The following is a 21,745-nucleotide window of genomic DNA, read 5'->3' on the forward strand; positions in this document are numbered from 1 at the left end:
GTAGCCGGACGGATGTATACGTTTATTTGGCGTGTCATTCATCCCTCCCTCCACCCTCCCCCCTCTCTCACTCTCTCTCTCTCTCTCTCTATCTATCTATCTATCTATCTATCTATCTATCTATCAATCAATCAATCAATCAATCAATCAATCAATCAATCAATCAATCAATCAATCAATCAATCAATCAATCAATCAATCAATCAATCAATCAATCAATCAATCAATCAATCTATCTATCTATCTATCTATCTATCTATCTATCTATCTATCTATCTATCTATCTATCTATCTATCTATCTATCTATCTATCTCCATGCCGTTCATATGTTTTCTTGCAGGCCAGGAGGTTGGAGGCAAAGCCGAGATGCATAAAAAAGTCAATTCCTGAAACTCGCAAGGAAGATGTCTTGAAGTGCCCCATGTGAAAGCTTCCTTCTAATGAACAATGCCAATGAAGATTATTCTGTACCGTCGCAATTGTAGCCACGTATTTAAGAATCTATTAAGACAGTCTGCTGGGTTGTAAGTGTTTATTGTAGGCCAACTCAAATCATAGGTTGTGCCTAAACATTTCAGGCTGGTGTGCGCGAGTTGTTCTCCAGCTCGTCAAGATTTTACAATACTCGAGAAAATGTAACGGTTGCATGCAATGGTGCAAAAAGACCTTTTAAAAACGCCCTAAAATTAACTTCCAGAAGAAGAGTTAGGAAATCAAAATGCCGACTTGCTTGGTTTTTGTGATATGACTGACAATGCTGAATTTATTGATATTTATAGTGAATCATCTAGTAGATTTTCTGATGCAGTAGACGATGTCAACAAAACAATAGGAAATAGACAATTTAATCATATGTGATACTGTATCTTGAATCATACAATCTTGTAAAAGTACTCTATCCTAGATCAAAGTACATTATGCTGCAAATGACTGTTGAAATTACTACCCGGCAATATTAAAACAGAACAGAATATCATAAGAAATTCTTGTAGTATCCCATCCACAATTATGTGCTTTATGCCTTTTGATCACGAACTATTATGATTTGCATAAGGAATTATACACACGGCCAAATGCCAAAAGACCTTCTCAATATACAGTGTATACCAAACAATGCTTCCAAATATGCACACACGGTACATACTCACATGCACATATATTGATCCAAGTATTGTCAGTTGCCTCCAATGGGCCTTTATTATCATCACATTCATTGGACCTTTTCTTTGTTTCTTTAGCACTGACAAGATAGCAAGAAATCAAGATGTCTAAATACTTTTCATGTAACCTACATGTTGACCATTTCTGCAGCATTTCTGTGCACAATATTAATTGAAAAAAAAAAAAAAAAAACATTTGCAGTTACTACATATTTTCCATAAGCAGCATAAGACACAATTGAAAGGCAACAACTTTATCTATTTATCATATAAAGAGTAATATTATGTGATTGTCTGTCTGTATCGGTGGCACACAATATACTAGCTACAGGCTACCCGAACAGCCTTGATGCAAGGTGCATATTGAGTTGTAATGAAGTTGTGGTCATAAATATGACAGCACCAATAAAAGAGACTGCCATACAGGTAATTATACAACTATAATAGAAAATTTCAAAAAAATATATTGGTATATACATTATAATGAAAATAATTTTTTTGAATTTGAGCAAAGGTGTAGAAAGACACTTTAGGCCATCTATGAACGTGAAAAGGAGGCCCTTGTATATAACTACAAGGAAAATTTGAGATAAATGAGAATGTGAAGAAAATTTGAGCATGCAGAAAAAGAAACAGAGCGAAGCAGTGAGAGAAAACACTGTCCAAAGTGTCCAATACAGATGAAAGAAAAAAAAAAAAAGAACATATCATTTTCTTCAACCGTCATTTACAATTCTGGTATGCCAAAAAAGACAAATACACCATGTAAATGTCAGAAACATCTACGTATGCATGCAGAAAGGAAAATTTTGCACTCTGTTTGATAAGACTCAGCAGGGCAGCGATGGCCATAGCACACAATGAAAAACATCTATCGGTATGGCCAAACTGGATATAGTGTACATGTATACACTTATGCACTACACACAGGGTCTTTGATACATTCTTTATCTTAGACATAAAATGCTTGAGAGTGCGGCAACAGGTTTGATTGTACCATAAGTGGCCTTATTATTCATCTGCAACCTTTAAATAAATAGATGACAACTTGTCATAGCATATGATCTGTAACTCATAATCACTCTGCCCTAACATCTTTGGTTTTACTACACTAATAACCCGTTTGTCTATTTCTCCCATGGTAATCATCTCATTATCAAGTTATCTCATTACACACAACACATATCATTTGTACAGATGAGATTCCCACAAGTAAAACAAAACCAGAAACATGTATGTTCCATTCAAGCTACTGACCCAAAAACTCAATAAAGGTAATAATTACCAGACTCAAGTTTGATTTGGTAGTTGCTTATACATTGTACCATATACAGAGTCTGTAGCAAACTTCTGTAATTTTGTTTTCATTGTAAATTCTGCTGGTTGTTTTTAGTTTGGTACATATTCACAGGATCAACATTCAATATCAAACTTCACATAACTCACGCTTACATGATCAAGGTTATCACAGGCTTTGCACACAAGAATGGCAAAGGAGAACGTCTAAAATAAGGCTGCTTAGAAGTAATAGTATTATGCAGGTACTCTGTCACAGATTACATAAGTAAACTATTCGTTTTCTGAATGAAATGTTTTAAAAGGCAAGAAATAAGAGGAAACCGAGTCAAAATTGAATTACACAAACACACTTTAAATGTGAAATTGTGACTGGCTGAATGTCAGAAGATAACACAGCTCGGTGTCCTATGGACTATTCATAATGTGTTGTTTGTGTAACATATGGGTCCGTAAACTTTTTTTTTTTTTTTTCAGCGGGTGTGGGACACAACATCAGTAGAAGCATCAATATTTGATTGGTGCTGCCATTACATTTAAAATCCAGCATGATTCAAAAGCGTCAGCAGACTGATTCTTTCACTTCACAGTTTTGAATCAAAACAACTACATTTCATTGGATTTCACAGAGTTGTTCAATATTTCAATGTGATTGCACAGATTTGAGCCACTCATGTTCAATATTTTACAAAGACTGTAGAGATTAGAGATAGCCTAGTGAAAACTTCAGGAAGTACAGTCATAGTAATAAAACTGACACTTTTTCTTCTTTTTCTTTTTAGGAGATCCCTTGAGGGGAGAAAGAAGCTACTATGACCATTCACATTTGGCTGAGGGATTTAGCTCAGAATTACCTACAGTAGCATACATGAGCATCACGAAAATCCACAGATTTCATTTCTTTTTTTAAACTGCAGAAACAAGATCTGCGACAAAAAGACAGACATGGAACAAAAAAAAGATATTGCTTTTGAGGCCTTTCAGTAGAGACATTATTCAAATGACTTTAGTGAAATGCAAGGACACTCAACAGAGGTTTGATCTTCTCACAGGGTGCCTAATGACAACATCACAGCTGAGTAATGTATGCAAGACACCTATCTGTAGGTTTGCTTGTGATGTCCGCATTCATGGTGAACCTCTGACCCGGTACCAACTTGAAGTGCAAACTCCGGAACAGCTTGGCCAGAATCACGCGGGACTGGATCTAAAGGGATTAGAAGAGGTAGTCAATCACTTAAATCTACAGACCTCTCAACCTTTCTGACAAAGAAAAAAGAAATAGGGATGATTTGGCTCAAAAAAAGGGAAATAAAGCAGTTCCCATTAGAGCATATAGTAAAACTAAAATGAAAAATAGGAAACTCCTTTTGTCACACAAGCTGGGTATGGTCAAAATTCAGATTCTTTCCTCCTAATTCAGAATGGTTGGGAGATCTGTGTTTACACTCCATCAACTACTACACTCAATACATCAATTGGCAACACCATCAAACAAGAAAGTCTTTCCTACAAAACCATAATTTCATATAGGGCCTATACTGAAACTAGAAATGTCGCTACGGCGACTGATGCCTCCGCCATAATGCATGATTCTCCCAATAGGTGTATAGTACAATGTCTTGACAATGTGTGATGACAGTTTCACATAACTGGCAAAATATCGAAATAACAGGTTTGTCAGAAATATCTTGAATGTTCACTTTCCACGAACTGGGTTTGCTATAATTGTCTATTAAAGAGTGCAGGTACACATATTTGGGGAATTGAAAATTTTTACTTGACTTCTGACCGACCTTACTATAAGTTTATGCATTGAGTATAATTTTCAAGGTATGAAGAAAGAGTGTAATTACAGTACAAAATATTTTTTTTCCATTTAAACCTGACCTTTGATCCTTAACCTTTGACCTTCTGGCTGGAAATTTCCAAGAGAATCTCCATCAAGTAATACATGTACATATATTAAACACTTTTAAAACTAATAATGCAATCATTGCATATACTAGTATACATGTATGAGGGAAATACAGTAGTAACATTTTGAGGAGTTGACCTTGACCTTTGAACCCCTGACTATTGACCCATGACCCCTAAATTCCCTAGATAATCCCTGCCAGTCAGTACATGCATATGTACCATGTTCCATGAAGATACATTGAACCATTTGCGAGAAAAGTGATATTGCAACATTTTCACCTAACCTTTGACCTTTTGACCTTTGACCTTATGACATGAAACTCTCTCTGGAGAATCCTTATGCAGTAGTACATGTCTACACTAAGTTTCAAGAAAATAACTGCGGGCATTGCATAGATATGGGGGAAATAGCAACATTTTTAGCATTTGACCTTGACCTTTTGACCTTTGACCTCTTGTCAATGTCACTAGAATCTACTCAACTAATTGTCCCATCATACATCATCCTTGGACCAAGTTTGGTGAAAGCTGCTTCATCCAGTTTAGAGTTATCACATAAACAGATAAATTTTAGGATTTGACCTTGATCTTTGACCTTTGACCTCTGTCTGATTTCACTGAAAAACTAATCAAGTAATTGTCCCATCATACATCATCCTCCAACAAAGTTTGGTGAAATTTGCTCCATACAGTCTTGAGTTATCGCGTAAACGGATACAATTTCATGATTTGACCTTGACCTTTGACCTTTGACCTTTAGCCGATTTCACCCAAAATCTTATCAAATCGTTGCCCCATCATACTTCATACTTGGACCAAGTTTGGTAAAATTCCAGTAAATATTACTCAAGTTATCGCGTAAACGAAAGCGGACGGACGTACGGATGTACGGACGTACGGACGTACAGACGTACGGACGTACGTACGGACGGACGGACAACCCGAAAACATAATGCCTCCGGCACCACTTCGTGGCGGAGGCATAAAAATCAACATCGATACTAAAAACAGGAAAATCTCTCACCATGAAGTACATCTCTAACATTCTGGGAGAAAACTTGCTAAGGTGTGAGACATAGAACCTCAACACACCTAAGCTACTGATTACAGGCAATAAATTCCCATGAGCCTTAAGCAACCAGGACGAGCAGAAATTGTAGCCTTTGAATGACCAAAGGGACCAAAAATATGGTAAAACCACACTTTGGCTACAATGGTTTTATAAACCTGACAAATCTAGAAGATGACTTTTATGACATGATACAGGTGTCTGTTTAATACATCATGAAAGTCATCATTCATTCACAAATCATTTTTCACACAATTAATTATAAAGCATTTCTACCTCCGCTATATCAAACCAGTGCACCAATGTTCATGATGGTTGTTTTGCAACAGCAAGTGCAACATGTACATGTTCTATATTTTTGCATACAACAGTCTCATATACTTATCAATTAGTTTGCAAAAAAATAAGATATATGAACCATTTTACAAGGCAATGTTGGAATTGAGGACAAATTAAAGACCTAAGGAGCCCCTGAGGAATGGTGATATCCCTGTAAAAAAAAAAAAAAAAAAAAAAAAGAACAAAGAAAAAAGAGAGATGAAGAAAGGAATAAAAATGGTCATACCAAGGCAAAGTGTTGACCGATGCAAGACCGGTGACCCAACGAGAAGGGAAAGTAGGCATACAGGGACTTCATCCGTCTGTTGGTAAAACGTATGATGAAAGACAGACCAAGATGAAGTCTAGTAGACTGAGGAGCTACAAATAAATAATGAGTTTGACATTTTACAACCAGGGATGAAAACCTTGTAAAAAAATGGAATTGCAGTATTCTGAAGGTTGAAAACAGATACTTTTTTTTTTGGGGGGGGGGTGCTTATGGGGGGGGGGGAGTAGGTGGAACAGTATTTTTACCTAATCATACGCATAAGCACAATTTAGCATAAATTAAATTTTTTCATAAATCAACTTAACAGTTTTTCAGATTGCATCACAAGCAATGTTTGTGCTAATTTTCGTTGCGATTGCGTAGTCGACGGCAGAGATCAATGGGCTCCCCCCCCCCCCCCAGCTCTATCATCTACCAAAATAGCCCGGCTTAGTTAGGGTTAAGGCTCTTGACCCTGGTTATCGGGAGTATGACTGGGTGTGCATAATCAACTTGACTATCACGCTCTCATATAAAAACAAAGAAAACATGAAATATCTACCAAAGTGATAAATACCTTTATATCTAGAGCAAAAAAAGAAAAAAAAAGACTCACTGATCTTCCTCGTCACGTCGGAAGCGTTCAGGACGAAATTCTTCAGGGTTGTCAAAGTAGCAATCCATCATACCCATGGCCAGGGTGCTAGCCTGTAATGGGAACATAACCTTATTAATTTCTTAATGGAATTATGTAGGTATGAGAGAGACAGGCATACACCTTATAAAATACAGAAAAAGTAGACATTTTCACATGATGAACTTTTCTCACTCTCTTCCAAGTAGTGCAAAGTACTTACATGTATGTTAGGGAAAAATTGCTTTAGCTTTAATATAATGCCATTAGGTTTTGATAAGAACCTCTTTCAGTATTTACCAGAACATGAGTTCCCTTGGGCAGATGGTACTGTTCATACTGGACGTCAAAACCCAATACACGGCTTGTGCCTTGGACTGGTGGATACAGCCTCATTGTTTCTTTCAGAACCTGCAAACATTGATTAGAATTGGGGGGGGGGAGAATAGAAAGGTCACAGAAGTATTTTGTATGTGCTACTGAAACGCGGAAATATTACATTATTTCATAGTTCCACAGTGAGACAAGAATTGCTGCTGCTGTTACTTGTACTACTAAACTTTTACATCATCAACAGCTACTTGTAATAATGATGAATTGGATTTCAAATCATATCATTTAGCTGCGGTCACATTACACGAAACTATGTGTAGTTTGCTTACTGATAACTTACAAAAGTTTAAGCACACAGTCACACTACAGACAAAACTATGCATAGTTTGTCATATCAAACTACCTGTAGTTTCGAGCTCTGACAGAAATTAAGAAAAAAAAAAATGCAAACATGAAACTGTACAAATTGATAAAAAATGCAGTGTGTGTAGTAAAACAACATGAATGGACCTACTATAGCATCACAAACTTTTGGAAGTTTCAGCCGCATCTGGGCACACTGCACAAACCTATGCATAGTTTTGCGGCTACATCCAAATTGCACATAGGAAGTTTGGCAGGAAGCTTTACTGGTAGCTCCTAAAAAAGTTTGCGGTCACATGGCCAAAACTATGCAGAGCAAAATACTGTGCAGTAAAACTACACCACATAGTTTCGCGTAGTGTGACCACGCCCATTGATAGTTGTCCCTGACTTGGCCTAGGAGTAAGACTTGGAGTAAGGGTGCATTTACACCAAGCACAGTATGGACAACGGGCCGGGTTTTTGCTATGGTGCGCCTATGGGAATCATGTCTGGTTCTGTTAAAAAAGAATCCGTAATTCTGCACAAAATCACCCAAAATGTGATTCTCATGTCAAAATCAAGAGAACAAAATCAACAGTAGAAGATTAATTGTGTAACAAAATTATTAGCGGGGAAGTAATATTGTTACCAGATATGGTTCCTTTTGGCGCACCATAGCAAAAACCCAGCCTGTTGCCCATACCATGCTCGGTGTAAACGGGCTTTCAGACTTGGCCTAGGAGTAAGTCGTGCAAGGAACCACCTTTACTGCTTGCTAGGTTACTCGTTTTCCTCATGAGGGTCACAGGAAAAAGTATGGATCTAGGGATCTCTTTGTGCCAATACCAGAGTGAAGTTTGGAATCGGACAACTGAGCTCATGCATGGTGTATGATTATGGTGTAAACTAGCATCTACCTGCACAGCACACATGTAATTCAAACGGATACTGGCATACATACCAAGGCCCACTCACCAGCATAAGGTATTCAAGCTTCATGATATCCTCATAAGAGACAAAGGTTTTGTCCCCCAACTTCTCATCTAACTCCTGTTTTACTCTGTGGAAAAGAAAGAAGAAAAAACAAAAAGAGGAAACAGAATATCTTGGTGAATAAAACTCTTATTCACATAGCCTTACACTGGCCACGGATTAAACTTCTCTCTTTGTAGCTGCACACAGTGACCATCTACATAAAGAGCATAACATAATCTACGAAAAATGTAATCCAGCACTTCCAAAACAATGAGAAAATGCTGTTTTTGTGTAATCTGAGGATTGAGCATATCTGGGCCCTGTACCTCTTACTATATGGATTTGCCTTAGTATAAATCCCTACTACTATCATCACTATGATCAATGATATTGTTTCTTACTCTATGGCTTTCATGATATAGGCCACTAATCTGAAGTGCAAAAAGAAAAACAAACACACACACACAAAGGCCAAAACCTTGAGGGGCCAGTTTATATTCTTAAAGCTTATGTACGTGCATCACAAAACTGACAAAAAATTGCCAGATATGGATTTTTAGTTAAATCATGAAAGAGCAGACTATAAGCTTTTAATGGTGTGTAACTCAATTCAAATGGACTCTCCTTACCTCTCTAAATATGGGAGAGAAAGCACACACCTGCGTAAGTATATGCTGAGAAAAGATGCTCTGAAGTACAATGTTATACATGTAGGGTCTACTCAAGCGCTTAATCTTACCAAGCTGCGCTAGCTGTGCCATAAATGGGACAAAAAACAGGACGTACAAAACTGCAGCAGCAACAAAGGGATCACAGATCAAGTTGAAATTGAGCATGCTCTATCAACGCAATCTGTACATCACTTACGCTGACTTTTAAAGCAGTAGCATAAGCCTTTCAAAAGTAATCAGAGTTGAAAGTGAACAGTGTGTAAAAGTTTTTTAAGGAAATTAAAAGGGGTGTCTAGGAGATACCAAATTACACTATTCTACCAGTGTTCTAGAAAAACTGCTAAATACACAATTCCCCATTCATTTTATGATTCCAAACTTTGGAATAATGTAGAAGAAGGGTTACTCTTTCAGAAAATATAAAAAATAAACTTAAAATTGACTACATCATAGATTGACCCCTTTCACCTTTCTTGAGTCCTCATGTAAAATCAGGGTTTGCAACTTTGCTGGTCTTGTGACGCATGGTCACACATAGTACTTACACTGACATATGAAACTGATACATATGTTCTGTTTCCCATATCTAATTGTAGTTTATATCCTGGGCATTGTTACAGCCAATAATTTCTCACTGTCATACACCCACTCAAGAATGAGCTCAGTGCCCTCTTTATCTGAAATCATGACTCACCAAACAACTTTCAAAAGGCTTTCAAGCTTCTTTATATGCACCTCTCCTTATCAAAGGTTACTTTTAACATCCAATACTTGCAAAGATACATGCCTTACAAATCTACAAGCTTAATTGTACTGCCCAACCAAGCACCAACCAATATGAAACCACATGCATTACAACGGATTTAGACATGAGACCTTTCACTCTGCAGTAAAAAGAACAAAAAAAAAAAAAACACACATGAAAGATGAAAATGTTGTGAGTCATTAGTGAGTCACAGAGTTGTCATTTTGAAACATGCCTTCATGAAACTTGTGTATATCTTTGCCATTCAAAAACAAAAACAACAACAACAACACTCACTTCTCATAGACATCTGGGTATCTGCACAACTGCTGGATGGTGAAAGCAAGTAGATTGCTGGTTGTTTCTTGACCTTTGTGTTGCAATGTAAAGAATTACAGAGAATAGGAAAAAGGGGAGAATACTGACATCAAAAATATAATACACCCATAGGTTTAACAGATCTACTGAGAAGCGGTTTAAAACGTACACACACATTTGAGAGGAAGCCTACACCACAAAGACATGGTTATATCAGGTTCGCTGATGACGTAGGCATTCCTTCTTCAGCATCTCCATTTTAACCTACACCCAGCGGAGGTTATGTTTTCCGTTAGGTATGTTTGTCTATCTGTCCGTCTGTGTACAAGGTAACTCAAGAACAGATGATCAGATTTTGACTAAACTTGAGGGTGTGGTCGTAATTATGAAAGAAACGATTAAGGCCAAGTAAAAAAAGAAACCAGTTTCTCGTCCTCGCGCGCATCGATTTTGGCCGCCGCATCAATTTTTTTACTATTTACTATTTTCAAAATGGCGCTGAAAATACCAAGAAATTCATAATTCTCGTCCCAGCCCGCTCTCCGCCCGCATCGACTTTTTGGATATTTACTATTTTTTCGACAATCGACAATCCACCTACCAATCGTAATGTCTCATTTGTAATTTATTACGTCTTGCGTCCTCTATAATAGCTGTAGTACAGCTGTAGCTTCTGTAGTGCGTATGTAATAACGCATGCATTTCACACTGCGAGCTCGGCAAGAAGGAATGACCCACAAAGCAGTCGAACTGTAGTTGGATGGGCGCGGGCGGGCGCTAGCTGTGTGATGTACAGCGCACTCGGTACGTCTTGATAGCGATAGCGGCAACATTTTTGCGATCTTGAAATCGCTGATATTCCGCGCATATTTTGCGCATTGTTCGTATTTTTCCCCGTTTCTCATATTTCAAGGTAGAAGCGGATGAATTGTACTGTACAAATGCTTGTGAGGATTGTATCGAGTTTGTAGGCCCTATACATTTTCATGTCATTGTGACTATGTGCATGTGTGTGCAGTGTCGGAAGGTTCGGCGCCGGTGCAGTGGCCGTACGTGCCGCACCGTATAGGCAAAGTGTGCGTGTCTGTAGCTGTCCAGGGTCGGTCACCGGTACCATCGGAACACATTCGAATGTGCATGTAGAAGCCCGTACACTCTGCTCTGTAACGTTGCATCTGACGGCGATGTATTGTTCTATTTTGAAGAGAAAATGAATGCGCTTTTCCAGCAAATGTAGAATTATCAAATGGGTGTATCTACAAAATGAATAACTTTTCCTCGGATTCTGGTTTGTCTCGTACGTATTTCTGCGGGATACTTTTCTTTACGATGTAAATTCACGGTCACGGCCGTGAGTCGTTTCATCTGTAGAATAACTAAATAAGTGTGGTATACAATCATTCATCATCCAAATGATGAGTGATTATCAAATGTCTTTTTAGAACGTGAAGAAAAGAAAGTTGTTGAAAGATATGTTTTATACCTGTTTCATTTAATAGTACAATACATCAGAATTGCAAGTACACTGGTATCAGAAATGCCATTACAACACTATAAATACCAGTATTAAGATGGTCATTTTCCCTTGACATCTGTAGTGGAAAGAAAAAGCAAATGTATTTCTGCATGCATGAAGTTTCATTTCAAGTATGGTACATCATCTATTTGTTTGAAAATGCACAGAGTGCAGGCAAGAAATTGCTAATTTTGAAACAACCATTCTGATTGGCTCAGGGTCTGCCCTATTAAGAAGACATGCATGCAACAAGATTTTGATTGGCCAGTGACAATCAGTTGCAAGTTGCGTTTAAACGCAAAGTTTCTAGCAACGGGGCCCAGCTGGTCTCTCATAACACAGCTACCAGAGTGATATTTCATTTCATAAATTGGATATAGAAAATAGTAAAGTCCTCTCTCGTTACCTTTCTCAGAATTACCGGACGAGAAACACATATTACTTTCATTTTGACAATCCTCAAAAAAAATAGTAAGATATCAAATAACCCGGACGAGAAACTACTATCTTTTTTTACTTGGCCTAAATGTTGGGGTCATGAGTTCAAAGATCAAAGATTACAGGGGTCCTAAAGGACATCAAATTTATAAGCTTTAAAAATCTCCCAATTACTCGGAAACTGATGATCGCATTTTCACCAAACTTGCAGACTGTGCTCATAATGAAGTAAGAAAGAAACGTTTCAATTTGGAGTCATGAGGTCAAAGTTCAAAGAGCATAAGGTTCATAAAAATACATAAAATAATCTTAATTTCCCAATAACTCTAGAACAGATGACTGGATTTTCGCCAAACTCACAGAATGTGTTCACAATGAATTAAGAAAGAAAGAATCAAATTTGGGGTCATGAAGTCAAAGGGCAACAGTCATAAAGGACATTAAAATAAATCTTATCTCCCAAAAACTCAACAATGGATGATTTGATATTCAATAAATGTTTGATGTAGATGCTCCTATACCCCTACTATTGTGCTGAAGATACTGCCTACAAAATAGCGATATTTTAGTCATGGCTGCTTGGCAGAGGTCAATAACAGTATGTGTAGCTGCACTCTTAGGAGACATAACAAAAAGTGCTAACATCTTGATAGTTCTTGGTAGTAGTGTGCTGCAGCAAGTAATCAATAACATCAGACAGACGAGACAAGTTGTAGGTTCTCCTACAGAATTTGGATTTTTACTCTTTACCACCGTGACAAAAAAAAAAAAAAAAATATATATATATATATATATATATATATATATATAAATACATGTGACCCGCTACAACAAAAGGATCCGAAAGTCGAGGAAGGACAATTTTTTGAAAATGGCATGACATTATTCCCTTACTCGTCTATTTTAATTTCATATATAGCACAACTCATAAACATACTCCGTTGCGGAGATATCAATGATTTATTAGCGCATGTCAAGTGGTTGAGGAAATCAGAGTTTCGAGAAAAATGTCTTCAAAGTTATCCTTCCGACGATATCATGATCAAGGGGAGGCGAGGCAGTTTTCACCACTTGACAATAGAAAGTATGTTCCTAACGACCTCTGCAATGTTCATTCAAGCTTAGCGCCAGTGGTTTACGTACGACCAATCAGTAATCAGGATGCCACGCACCGACCAATAAGCTCACTCCCTCGTTGCTAGGGGCGGAGTCTAGCTGCGGCGCCAAATCCAAATCTTCGGACACGTTTCTGCTTAGGTGAAAGTCGGAAAATCATGGCATAGAAAAACGCTGATTTCTTGCCTTTCCTTTGATCATTTAGCTTCGAAATTTCAGCAGATGACAGACAAAACATTAGACTACAAAATCATGCCAAAAACAGAAATCCGATTGTTTTGACCAATTTTGATGATGTGACTTCAAACTAAATTTTCTCGAATCAGCCGTCAGCGACTTTAGGATCCTTTTGTTGTAGCGGGTCACATATATATATATATATATATATATATATATATATATATATATATATATATATATATATCCCTAGTTGGCACCTTAGGGAGACATATTGGGGGGAAGTGTCTTCATTAGGGAGACAACTGGTCATTAAGGAGACAATTTTCGTGTCTCCATTGCGTAAATTGCCATTGAACATGTATTTTAAAATTTGCATATAAAACAAATGGAAATGTCTTCCAAATGACCCATCTAGGAGTATATATATATATATATATATATATATATAAATGAAAGCTGGGGCTACCTGCCACAAAGAAGGTGACAAACTCGTCAATCATTTCCTGCATGCCAAACCCCTGGTTGCTGAGGTTATCAGAAGCATTCAGGATGTGAGTCAGGATGTCTTTGGGGACGTCTTCTCCCCTCCGACGGGCTGCCATCCTCTCAAGGATGATGTCTCGACCGATGTTTCGGATGAGATGAGACGCCTTTTTCACTTCGCCTCGAAAGTCTGCCGCCTCCTTTGTGGGTAACATCTGAAAAAAGATTGAGTGAGAGAGACATGGAGAAGATACTACATCCAAGAGATCTATGATTTTTTTCACTTTATATTTAAAACCTCAACTCCTTTTCCTTCCATCTGCAATCAAAATATGCCATTGGTGATTTCCACAACGAATTTTGGACTGGAAGTCATCCTTGTGTAAATTGGACATGGATAGATAACATGCTATCAAACTTTTCTCAGGCTGCTTGTCTCAGTACCTTCAAAGTTACTGCCATGTCAATACGTTCTTTTTCTTAAATGGTAGTGGAACCTTTATTTGCTCAGACCAATGAAATGAAAAATAAAGGTGTTTTTTTTTCAAGAAAGGGTAGCAGTTCCACTATAAGCACTGATCTATTACAGGGTTCTGCTAAGCCTGCTCCTAGCATTGCATGATATTCAGTCACACAAAAAAAGGGGGGGGGGGTCATGACGGACATTATAGGTGCAAAGTCTCGTCCAAAGTTTATGTGCCAGGCAGGACTACCTGGAGTAGTCCAGATTCTGGACTCTTTTTATGATATATTTATTCAAGCTGCCAAATCAAGTTGAGTAATGCCGCAATCCCAAGAACCAGAGAAAAAAAGAAATATCAAGATCTGATTGCTCTATGCTAATGACTTTCGATCAGAAATTTTAGGGTGCATACATGTGAATTACAAGTGTGTGAACTTTTGACCTCTGTCATGAGCTGAGAGCAATCCGTCTGAACTTATTTTTCTTCAGTTCTAGGGATCGTGTCATCAAACATCTTATCACATACAAGTTTAGCAGCTCGAATAAAGATATCATAGAAAGAGCCCAGAATCTAGACCCCACAAGATTTGACCCAAGTGCGATGTCCTGCCCAAACCACACCATTGTCCAATCTTCCATCTTGCCCTTTATCTTTCTTATGCTAATAAGTATGCCACTGTAGAGTCTCCAACACAGAAGATTTAAGTTGCTTAACTCTTTTATGTGGCCACATTCACATGCCGGACTCTGCCGACGGCTTGCCAAGTTTGAATATTTTGCTCAAACGCATAACCTGCCCAAACTAGATAAATCGCCAAATACCATAGTACAATGAAAAAAAAAAAAACCTTTGCTCACGATTCCATTCATCACACAGATAGCTTGCATTGTGAATAGCGGTGTTCCATATATATCAAGTTTTTTTTTTTTTTTTGTAACTGTGTATACTCTAAACATACAGGAATTAAGACACTTAGCTTCTCAACTCTCAAGGAGTGCATTTCTTCTCTGATTTTTTTGGCCTCCTTCTTCTTCTTCATCATCATCATCTAATTATTCTTCCCCTCCTCCTCTTTTGTCTTCTTCTTCCGTAAGTAGTAGTCATAGTATCATTGTTATCTCTATAATCATTATTACTGGTACTGCTGTTGTAATCTCTTATCTCATGAATCTTTGGTAATACATTCTTACTCCACCCCCCCCCCCCCCCCCCCCACATCCACCACCTAAGATCTTACCCACAGCCAGGGTTTCCTAATGTTTGCCATCATCCCCTTCAGAACTAGGGCAGCAGCCTTTGGAAATGGGCAGTCAGGATCATTGATCACATCCAACTTCAGGGAGAAGCCAACCTGAGAATAACAGCATGAAAACAGGAGAAGATACAATCCTGATAATGATGATGATGATGATGATGATGATGATGATGATGATGATGATGATGATGATGATGATGATGATGATGATGATGGTGATGATGATGACAATATTGAAAACAACAGTGATGACAGAGAACAGTATCAAAAAGAGGAAAATAAATAACCAACATCCTATTTGATACAAATGAGATATATCCTGCAATCATACACACATACCACAGGCATGATTATGCTCAATGTGTCAGCACACATTAAGAACTGTCCCTTACACAAATTTTTGTAATTTTCCCCATTTAAAGGCATTATTTACCATTTGCAGATGAAGAAAAAAAAATCCAGCTTTAGGGCTTCAAAATAGTTCTAAAATGTGAGTTAGGGGTAGAAATGACCAATGTAAAAATTTGAATCAGTATAATTAATGTTAAGCATTGTTAAATATACAAAATGTGAACAATAAAAATGTTTCTGGATTAAACTGTCTACAGTTATGGTTTATAGAGAAAAATAGTGATATCATCTTTTATCTTTTAGTGATTGTGAATTCTGTATTCTCATTAGTCAATCAACCACTGAATATTTCCCGTATTCCGTGATAAGGTCATATTGTGCGCATGCGCTAAATCCGCCACTGAATAATTATTTTCCGTATTCCGTGATATGACCATGATATTACACAGCTAGCTGCGCCTGTACCAAAGACGCTTAAAGCCAAAACATAGTTCTGGTACACCTGCAAAAGTTGTCAAATTTTGCTCCCAAATGTGAACGTATGCCTAAGAAATGTGCGGAATAACGCTGTAATAACAAGATATTCGATGGGTAACGACGAAAATGCGAAATATTAACCAAAAAGGTTCGGTCTCAGAACTTACCCGAACAGGGTCAGGCTAAACTCGGACTCGGGGACAACTCGGCCTCGCTTTGACGGCGGGGTGAGTTGTCTTGGTTGTCCCTCTGGATTGTACAGTGTTGTACTATGGGAGCGGCCTGTATAGCGCTTCGCGTTCTGGCTACTCGCAGTAATGGTCGTAGTTAATACAACGCGCGCATCAAAAAAAAACCTCTTTGGCACGCATGCAAAATTAGTGTGCGCCTATCAAGCACCTCTAAAAACAATCAAAGACGCTTGATAAACAACAACAACTTCAAAGACAGCATGTCTCAGCAACTAAAGTGATGTGCGTAATATGCTTGAGGACCGCGCGCTGTCCATTTGTTTTGTACAGGATTAGCACGCACTTTCCTGTCTGTTCATTTAATATACAGTAGAATATGGCGATCACGAACTGCGTGTAAATTGTCTGAAATAGGGTCAAGTTTTCCCCGAGACCGAGTTAGTCTGGATCCTTCTGGAATAAAAGTCGGTTTACCGACTTTTATTTTTTATCTCAAAATACTCCAAAACGACTCATCATCCCGGCAAATCGCGTCAGCCAGGTAAGTTTCTTGGTAGACTCTTTCGATATATTGCAAGCAAATATGAAATGGTGCCAGACGGGTTCTCAAACCCTTACCAACACTATGTTTTCACTTTAACTGAAAAGATAGCAAAGTGCGCGCAAATCCTGTACAAAACAAATGGACAGAGCGCGGTCCTCAAGCGTATTACGCACATCACCTGAGACCACTCAAAGATGCTTGATAAACAACAACTTCAAAGACAGCACGTCTCAGGTAATGTGCGTCTTTGCCTGAGACGCGCTGTCTTTGAAGATGTTAACACTGCTATCTTTGGCATGTACGTAACGCGCGCATAATCAGCTCGCGAGACGTAAGTCAACATGGCTGACAGCCGGCGATTTCAACATCATTCATGAGAGGAAATCAGCGAGAAGAAGGTTAGCACAATGCCTAAAAATGTAGACCTACACTTAAAAAGATAAAATCGTTACCCCCTGCTTGTTCTTACGAAATACGGGAAATATCTACGGTCTGGTGCCATATACCATTCGGCCTCCGGCCTCATGGAATATGGCACCAGACCGTAGATATTTGCCCATATTTCGTGAACAAGCAGGGGGTAACTAATATTTTATGCCTTATTGCAAAAATATTATATGGTAGGATGTTTTCTGATACAACTGATCTACACATATATGCATGAAATGTATTATCTTGAACATTTTTTTAAATCACTCCTCCGCAAGGTACACTGCACCTGTAAGTATGAATCCGTCTGACTGGTGGACACCACAAAATAAAGGAATATTCAGTGGATGCACCTGCACAGTCCCATAACAACATTAATAAAACTGACCTGCCAAACATATTTTTTAATAGGAGGATTGCTTGCTGTAACAGCTTTTTAGGGGAAGGGATTGGGAACACACAACTGCCTGTTCCTTCTGAAAAACAGATCAGAAAATGCCTCCAAAAAACACCTTGAATACAACTGCTTCCTGACCTCTTTCAGTAGAATAAAAACACATTTGACGAACATATCTACATATTGTGCAGAGAGCTTAAAGGCACATTCCAGACGATTTTCATAATTTCACATCATGTAGTACATAAATCTACAACTCCCTGTATAGATTTGTGGAATTTATTGAGCAGAGAAACAATACTTTGAAAAACCTTAAACAAATTACACTGAACAAGGATGACGACATAGAGGGTTCACATATTTCAGAAATGATAGCAGTGTAATTCCATAATACCGCTTGCTTGCGAGTTCACCTGTCTATAATCTATGCATGCCTTCTTCTTTTGTTCTGCTTCCTTGAGCCCCAACTCGTGCATTTTTATGGTGACTCTGCCATGTCATCATCCTTGTTCATTGCAATTTGTTCTATTTCTTGAAAATATTCTTATTCTTCATCCCAATTATCACAAATGCTGAAACTCTGTCCTCAGTATAACTAATTTATAGTTGTACAAATGTAAAAATCTGAGAATCACCCGGAGGTCTCCTTTAATAATTTCATGTACAGTTATATGCAGTCTTTGTGCTTTGTTGTTGTTGTTTTAAGTATTGCTAAGTTTTCAGTCATTTTGGTATGCTTACCCTTGCTATGATGTCAAGAGTGACATTGTTGAACTTGTCTAACATGCATACTTCCTGTTGGCCATCAGCAACGGGAATAAGATTCTGAATGAAACTGTCAGCGCTTGAGTTGAATTCCTCAATCAGACCCATTAGGTACCTAGTAACACAAGAACAGAGCAAGGACACAAATCTATGTACATGATCACACATACTGTAAATGCAGAAACAGAGACTCCAACTCTCCCGTTTTCGATGGGAGATCTCCCGCCGAAAACCCATTTTTGCAAAATCTCCCGTTCTCCCGCTTGAGATTTGATTTCTCCCGCCCTGGCTCTGTGTCTCCCGTTGGGAAGGATTTCTTACTTATTGCTATTGTATGTTGAAAAAATAAGCCTTAGATAGCACCAGGGAGCATGTAGAACTCTAGGAACTTCGCGTTTCACACACATCAACTTGGAGTCTCCCGTTTGCTAGGGGTTTCAGGCGGGAAAATCTCCAGATCAGAAGGTGCTTAGGGTTGGAGTCTCTGCAGAAACATTCATGGCACATTAATTTTTGCAGATTTCACACTTCTTTTGGCTAGCATAAAAGTTCATAAACCCACAAAATTATGTTCGTGATTCTCTATGTGCCTTTTTGAATGGGTTAAATTGTGCCTTTCCTCAGCTGACAAATGCTCACTATGTGCGTGTGTATGCTTGCGTAGCTTTCTGTCCAAGGGATCATTGTGTGTATTCCACATTCAATATGTGTACTCAGTGGCGTATCTAGGGAAAACGGCGGCCAGGACAAGTGCGAAAATTGCGCCCCTAATTTCTGAAAAAGTGTTCAACCCCAACCCCATCCTGGTAGGGACTTCAAAAAAAGTCCACATGATATACTTTTTCAAGCACTTAAAAGGGGTCTTTTGGGGGTGTTTTAATGTAATAAATTTTGACAAATTTTGGCGAGCGAGCGCAGCGAGCGAGCTGAAAATTTCTGTATTTCAGATTACAAAACATGGAATTCTTGTCATTTTTTGGTTATCAAATCTTACAATTCTAATCAAGATATATATGATGGCCTTATAACGATTTATACCAACAAACTGAGGACTTGAAAAAATACTCTCAATTAGTATGAGCGAGTGAGCCGAAATTTGTATATTTCCGCGTCATCATTACGTTTTGTTCTTATCTTGTCTGATTTGGTTTTTTGTGCCCCCCCCCCACCCGTATGTTCGAAACCATTGGCGCCCTCTTTTGATCCAATCGGCGATCGCTTCAGAACGAAAGAAATTGCAGCCGCTGCTCCGTGTAACATCTTGCCTGCTAAATATAAAATGACATATGTGAACACAACAGACATTGTCATTTTGTACGCGTCATCATCACGTTTTGTTATCTTTTTTTTTATAAATAAAATTTGGCGAGCGAGTGCGAGTGAGCCTAAAATTTTAGTATTTCAGCTTACAAAACATGGAATTCTTGTAATTTTTTGCTTATTAAATCTTACAATTCTAATCAAGATATAGTGACGGCCTTATAGATAACGATTTATATAACAACAAACTGACGACTTGAAAGAAATACTCTAAATTAGTACACGGGAGTGAGCCAAAATTTGTATATTTCCACGTCATCGTCACGTTTTGTTCTTATCTCTTCTTTTTTCTTTTTTTTGGATAAATTTTGGCGAGCGAGCGCAGTGAGTGAGCCGAAAATTTTTGTATTTCAGCTTACAAAACATGGAATTCTTGTCATTCTTTGCTTATTAAATCTTACAATTCTAATCAAGATATAGTGACGGCCTTATAGATAACGATTTATACCAACAAACTGAGGACTTGAAAAAAAACTCTAAATTAGTTTACATATGACGGCCTTATAACGATTTATACCAACAAACTGAGGACTTGAACAAATACTCTCAATTAGTATGAGCGAGTGAGCCGAAATTTGTATATTTCCGCGTCATCATTACGTTTTGTTCTTATCTTGTTTGATTTGTTTTTTTGCGCACCCCCCCCCCCCCCTATGTTCGAAACCGTTATGGCACCATCTTTTGATCCAATCGGCGATCACTTCAGAACGAATGAAATTGCAGCCGCTGCTCCATGTAACATTTTGCCTGCTAATATATAAAATGACATGTGTGAACACAATAGACCTTGTCATTTTATCCGCGTCATCATGTTTTGTTCTTATCTTCTTTTTTTATATAAATTTTGGCGAGTGAGCGAGCGCAGTAAGCAAGCAGAAAATTTTTGTATTTCAGCTTACAAAACATGGAATTCTTGTGTGAACACAATAAACATTGTCATTTTGTCATCGTCATGTTTTGTTTTTATCTTGTTTGTTTGGGTTATCTGCCCCCCCCCCCCCCAACCCATTCTCCCTCCCCCCGTCCAGGCGAGTTTTTTTTTTTCTTCTTCTTCATTTGTTTGTTTGTTTGTTTTGTTTTTTTTTGGCGCCCCAAGGAGTGGCGCCCGGGGCACGTGCCCCCCTTGCCCCCCTTGCCCCCCCCCCCCCCCCACCCGATACGCCACTGTGTGTATTTATGTGATTCAAGCATGATGTGCACACACTGGTATGCATGTACATTTCATTTTCAAGTATGGGAAATGTCAAAACAATTTTTTTATCTGTGTGTGTGTGTGTGTGTGTGTATTTGTGTGCAATGGTAGAAAACGTGTTTAGTTAATCACGTAGCACAAAATTTAAGAACACATTTGTTTTTGAGGCACTCAGCGCGTAAATTTGATTGAGCCAAAAATAATGACATTTACAGTGTAACAACATAAGCACTCATAAGTCTGTCATGAAGTCTATTTGGTCCTGAGTAAACTGCATGCTTGAGCCTACAACACATGACCTTCATGTTATTACAGAAAACTGGACCTGAAGATGAGGAAGCAACATTGAATAAAAGCATTTAACCCTCTATGCACCACAGTGTATACCCCCTGTGTGCCTCATTATTCTGAGACCGCAAAGTAGACATAGTTGGGGAAAAACATTTTGTTTTTCAAATCTGTGTAGATTTTTAATAGATTTTTGTTACACTAGACTTGTCATGGGCAAAGTTGTAGAGAAAATGTCAAGCTAAGTTTGGGTGTCAAAAAGTTGCTCACATCTAAATAGTCA

General features: G+C 38.2%; 1 protein-coding gene across 2 annotated transcripts in view; it reads right to left on the minus strand.

Moving 5' to 3' along the window:
• Positions 1-523: 523 nt before the first annotated feature.
• LOC140237648 (cholesterol 24-hydroxylase-like) overlaps positions 524-21,745 on the minus strand; it is a 32,479-nt gene continuing 11,257 nt past the window's right edge. For both annotated transcript variants that reach the window (XM_072317575.1, XM_072317576.1), the window contains exons 6-14: positions 18,639-18,777; positions 15,491-15,604; positions 13,773-14,004; positions 10,036-10,108; positions 8,323-8,407; positions 6,970-7,080; positions 6,652-6,743; positions 6,012-6,087; positions 524-3,664 (exon numbers count right to left, since the gene is read on the minus strand). In XM_072317575.1, coding sequence (XP_072173676.1) covers positions 3,527-3,664; positions 6,012-6,087; positions 6,652-6,743; positions 6,970-7,080; positions 8,323-8,407; positions 10,036-10,108; positions 13,773-14,004; positions 15,491-15,604; positions 18,639-18,777 — 1,060 coding nt within the window. In that variant the 3' untranslated portion in view covers positions 524-3,526. The remainder of the gene's footprint in view (positions 3,665-6,011; positions 6,088-6,651; positions 6,744-6,969; positions 7,081-8,322; positions 8,408-10,035; positions 10,109-13,772; positions 14,005-15,490; positions 15,605-18,638; positions 18,778-21,745) is intronic.

This window comes from Diadema setosum, chromosome 14, assembly GCF_964275005.1.
Source record: "Diadema setosum chromosome 14, eeDiaSeto1, whole genome shotgun sequence".
NCBI lineage: Eukaryota > Metazoa > Echinodermata > Echinoidea > Diadematoida > Diadematidae > Diadema > Diadema setosum.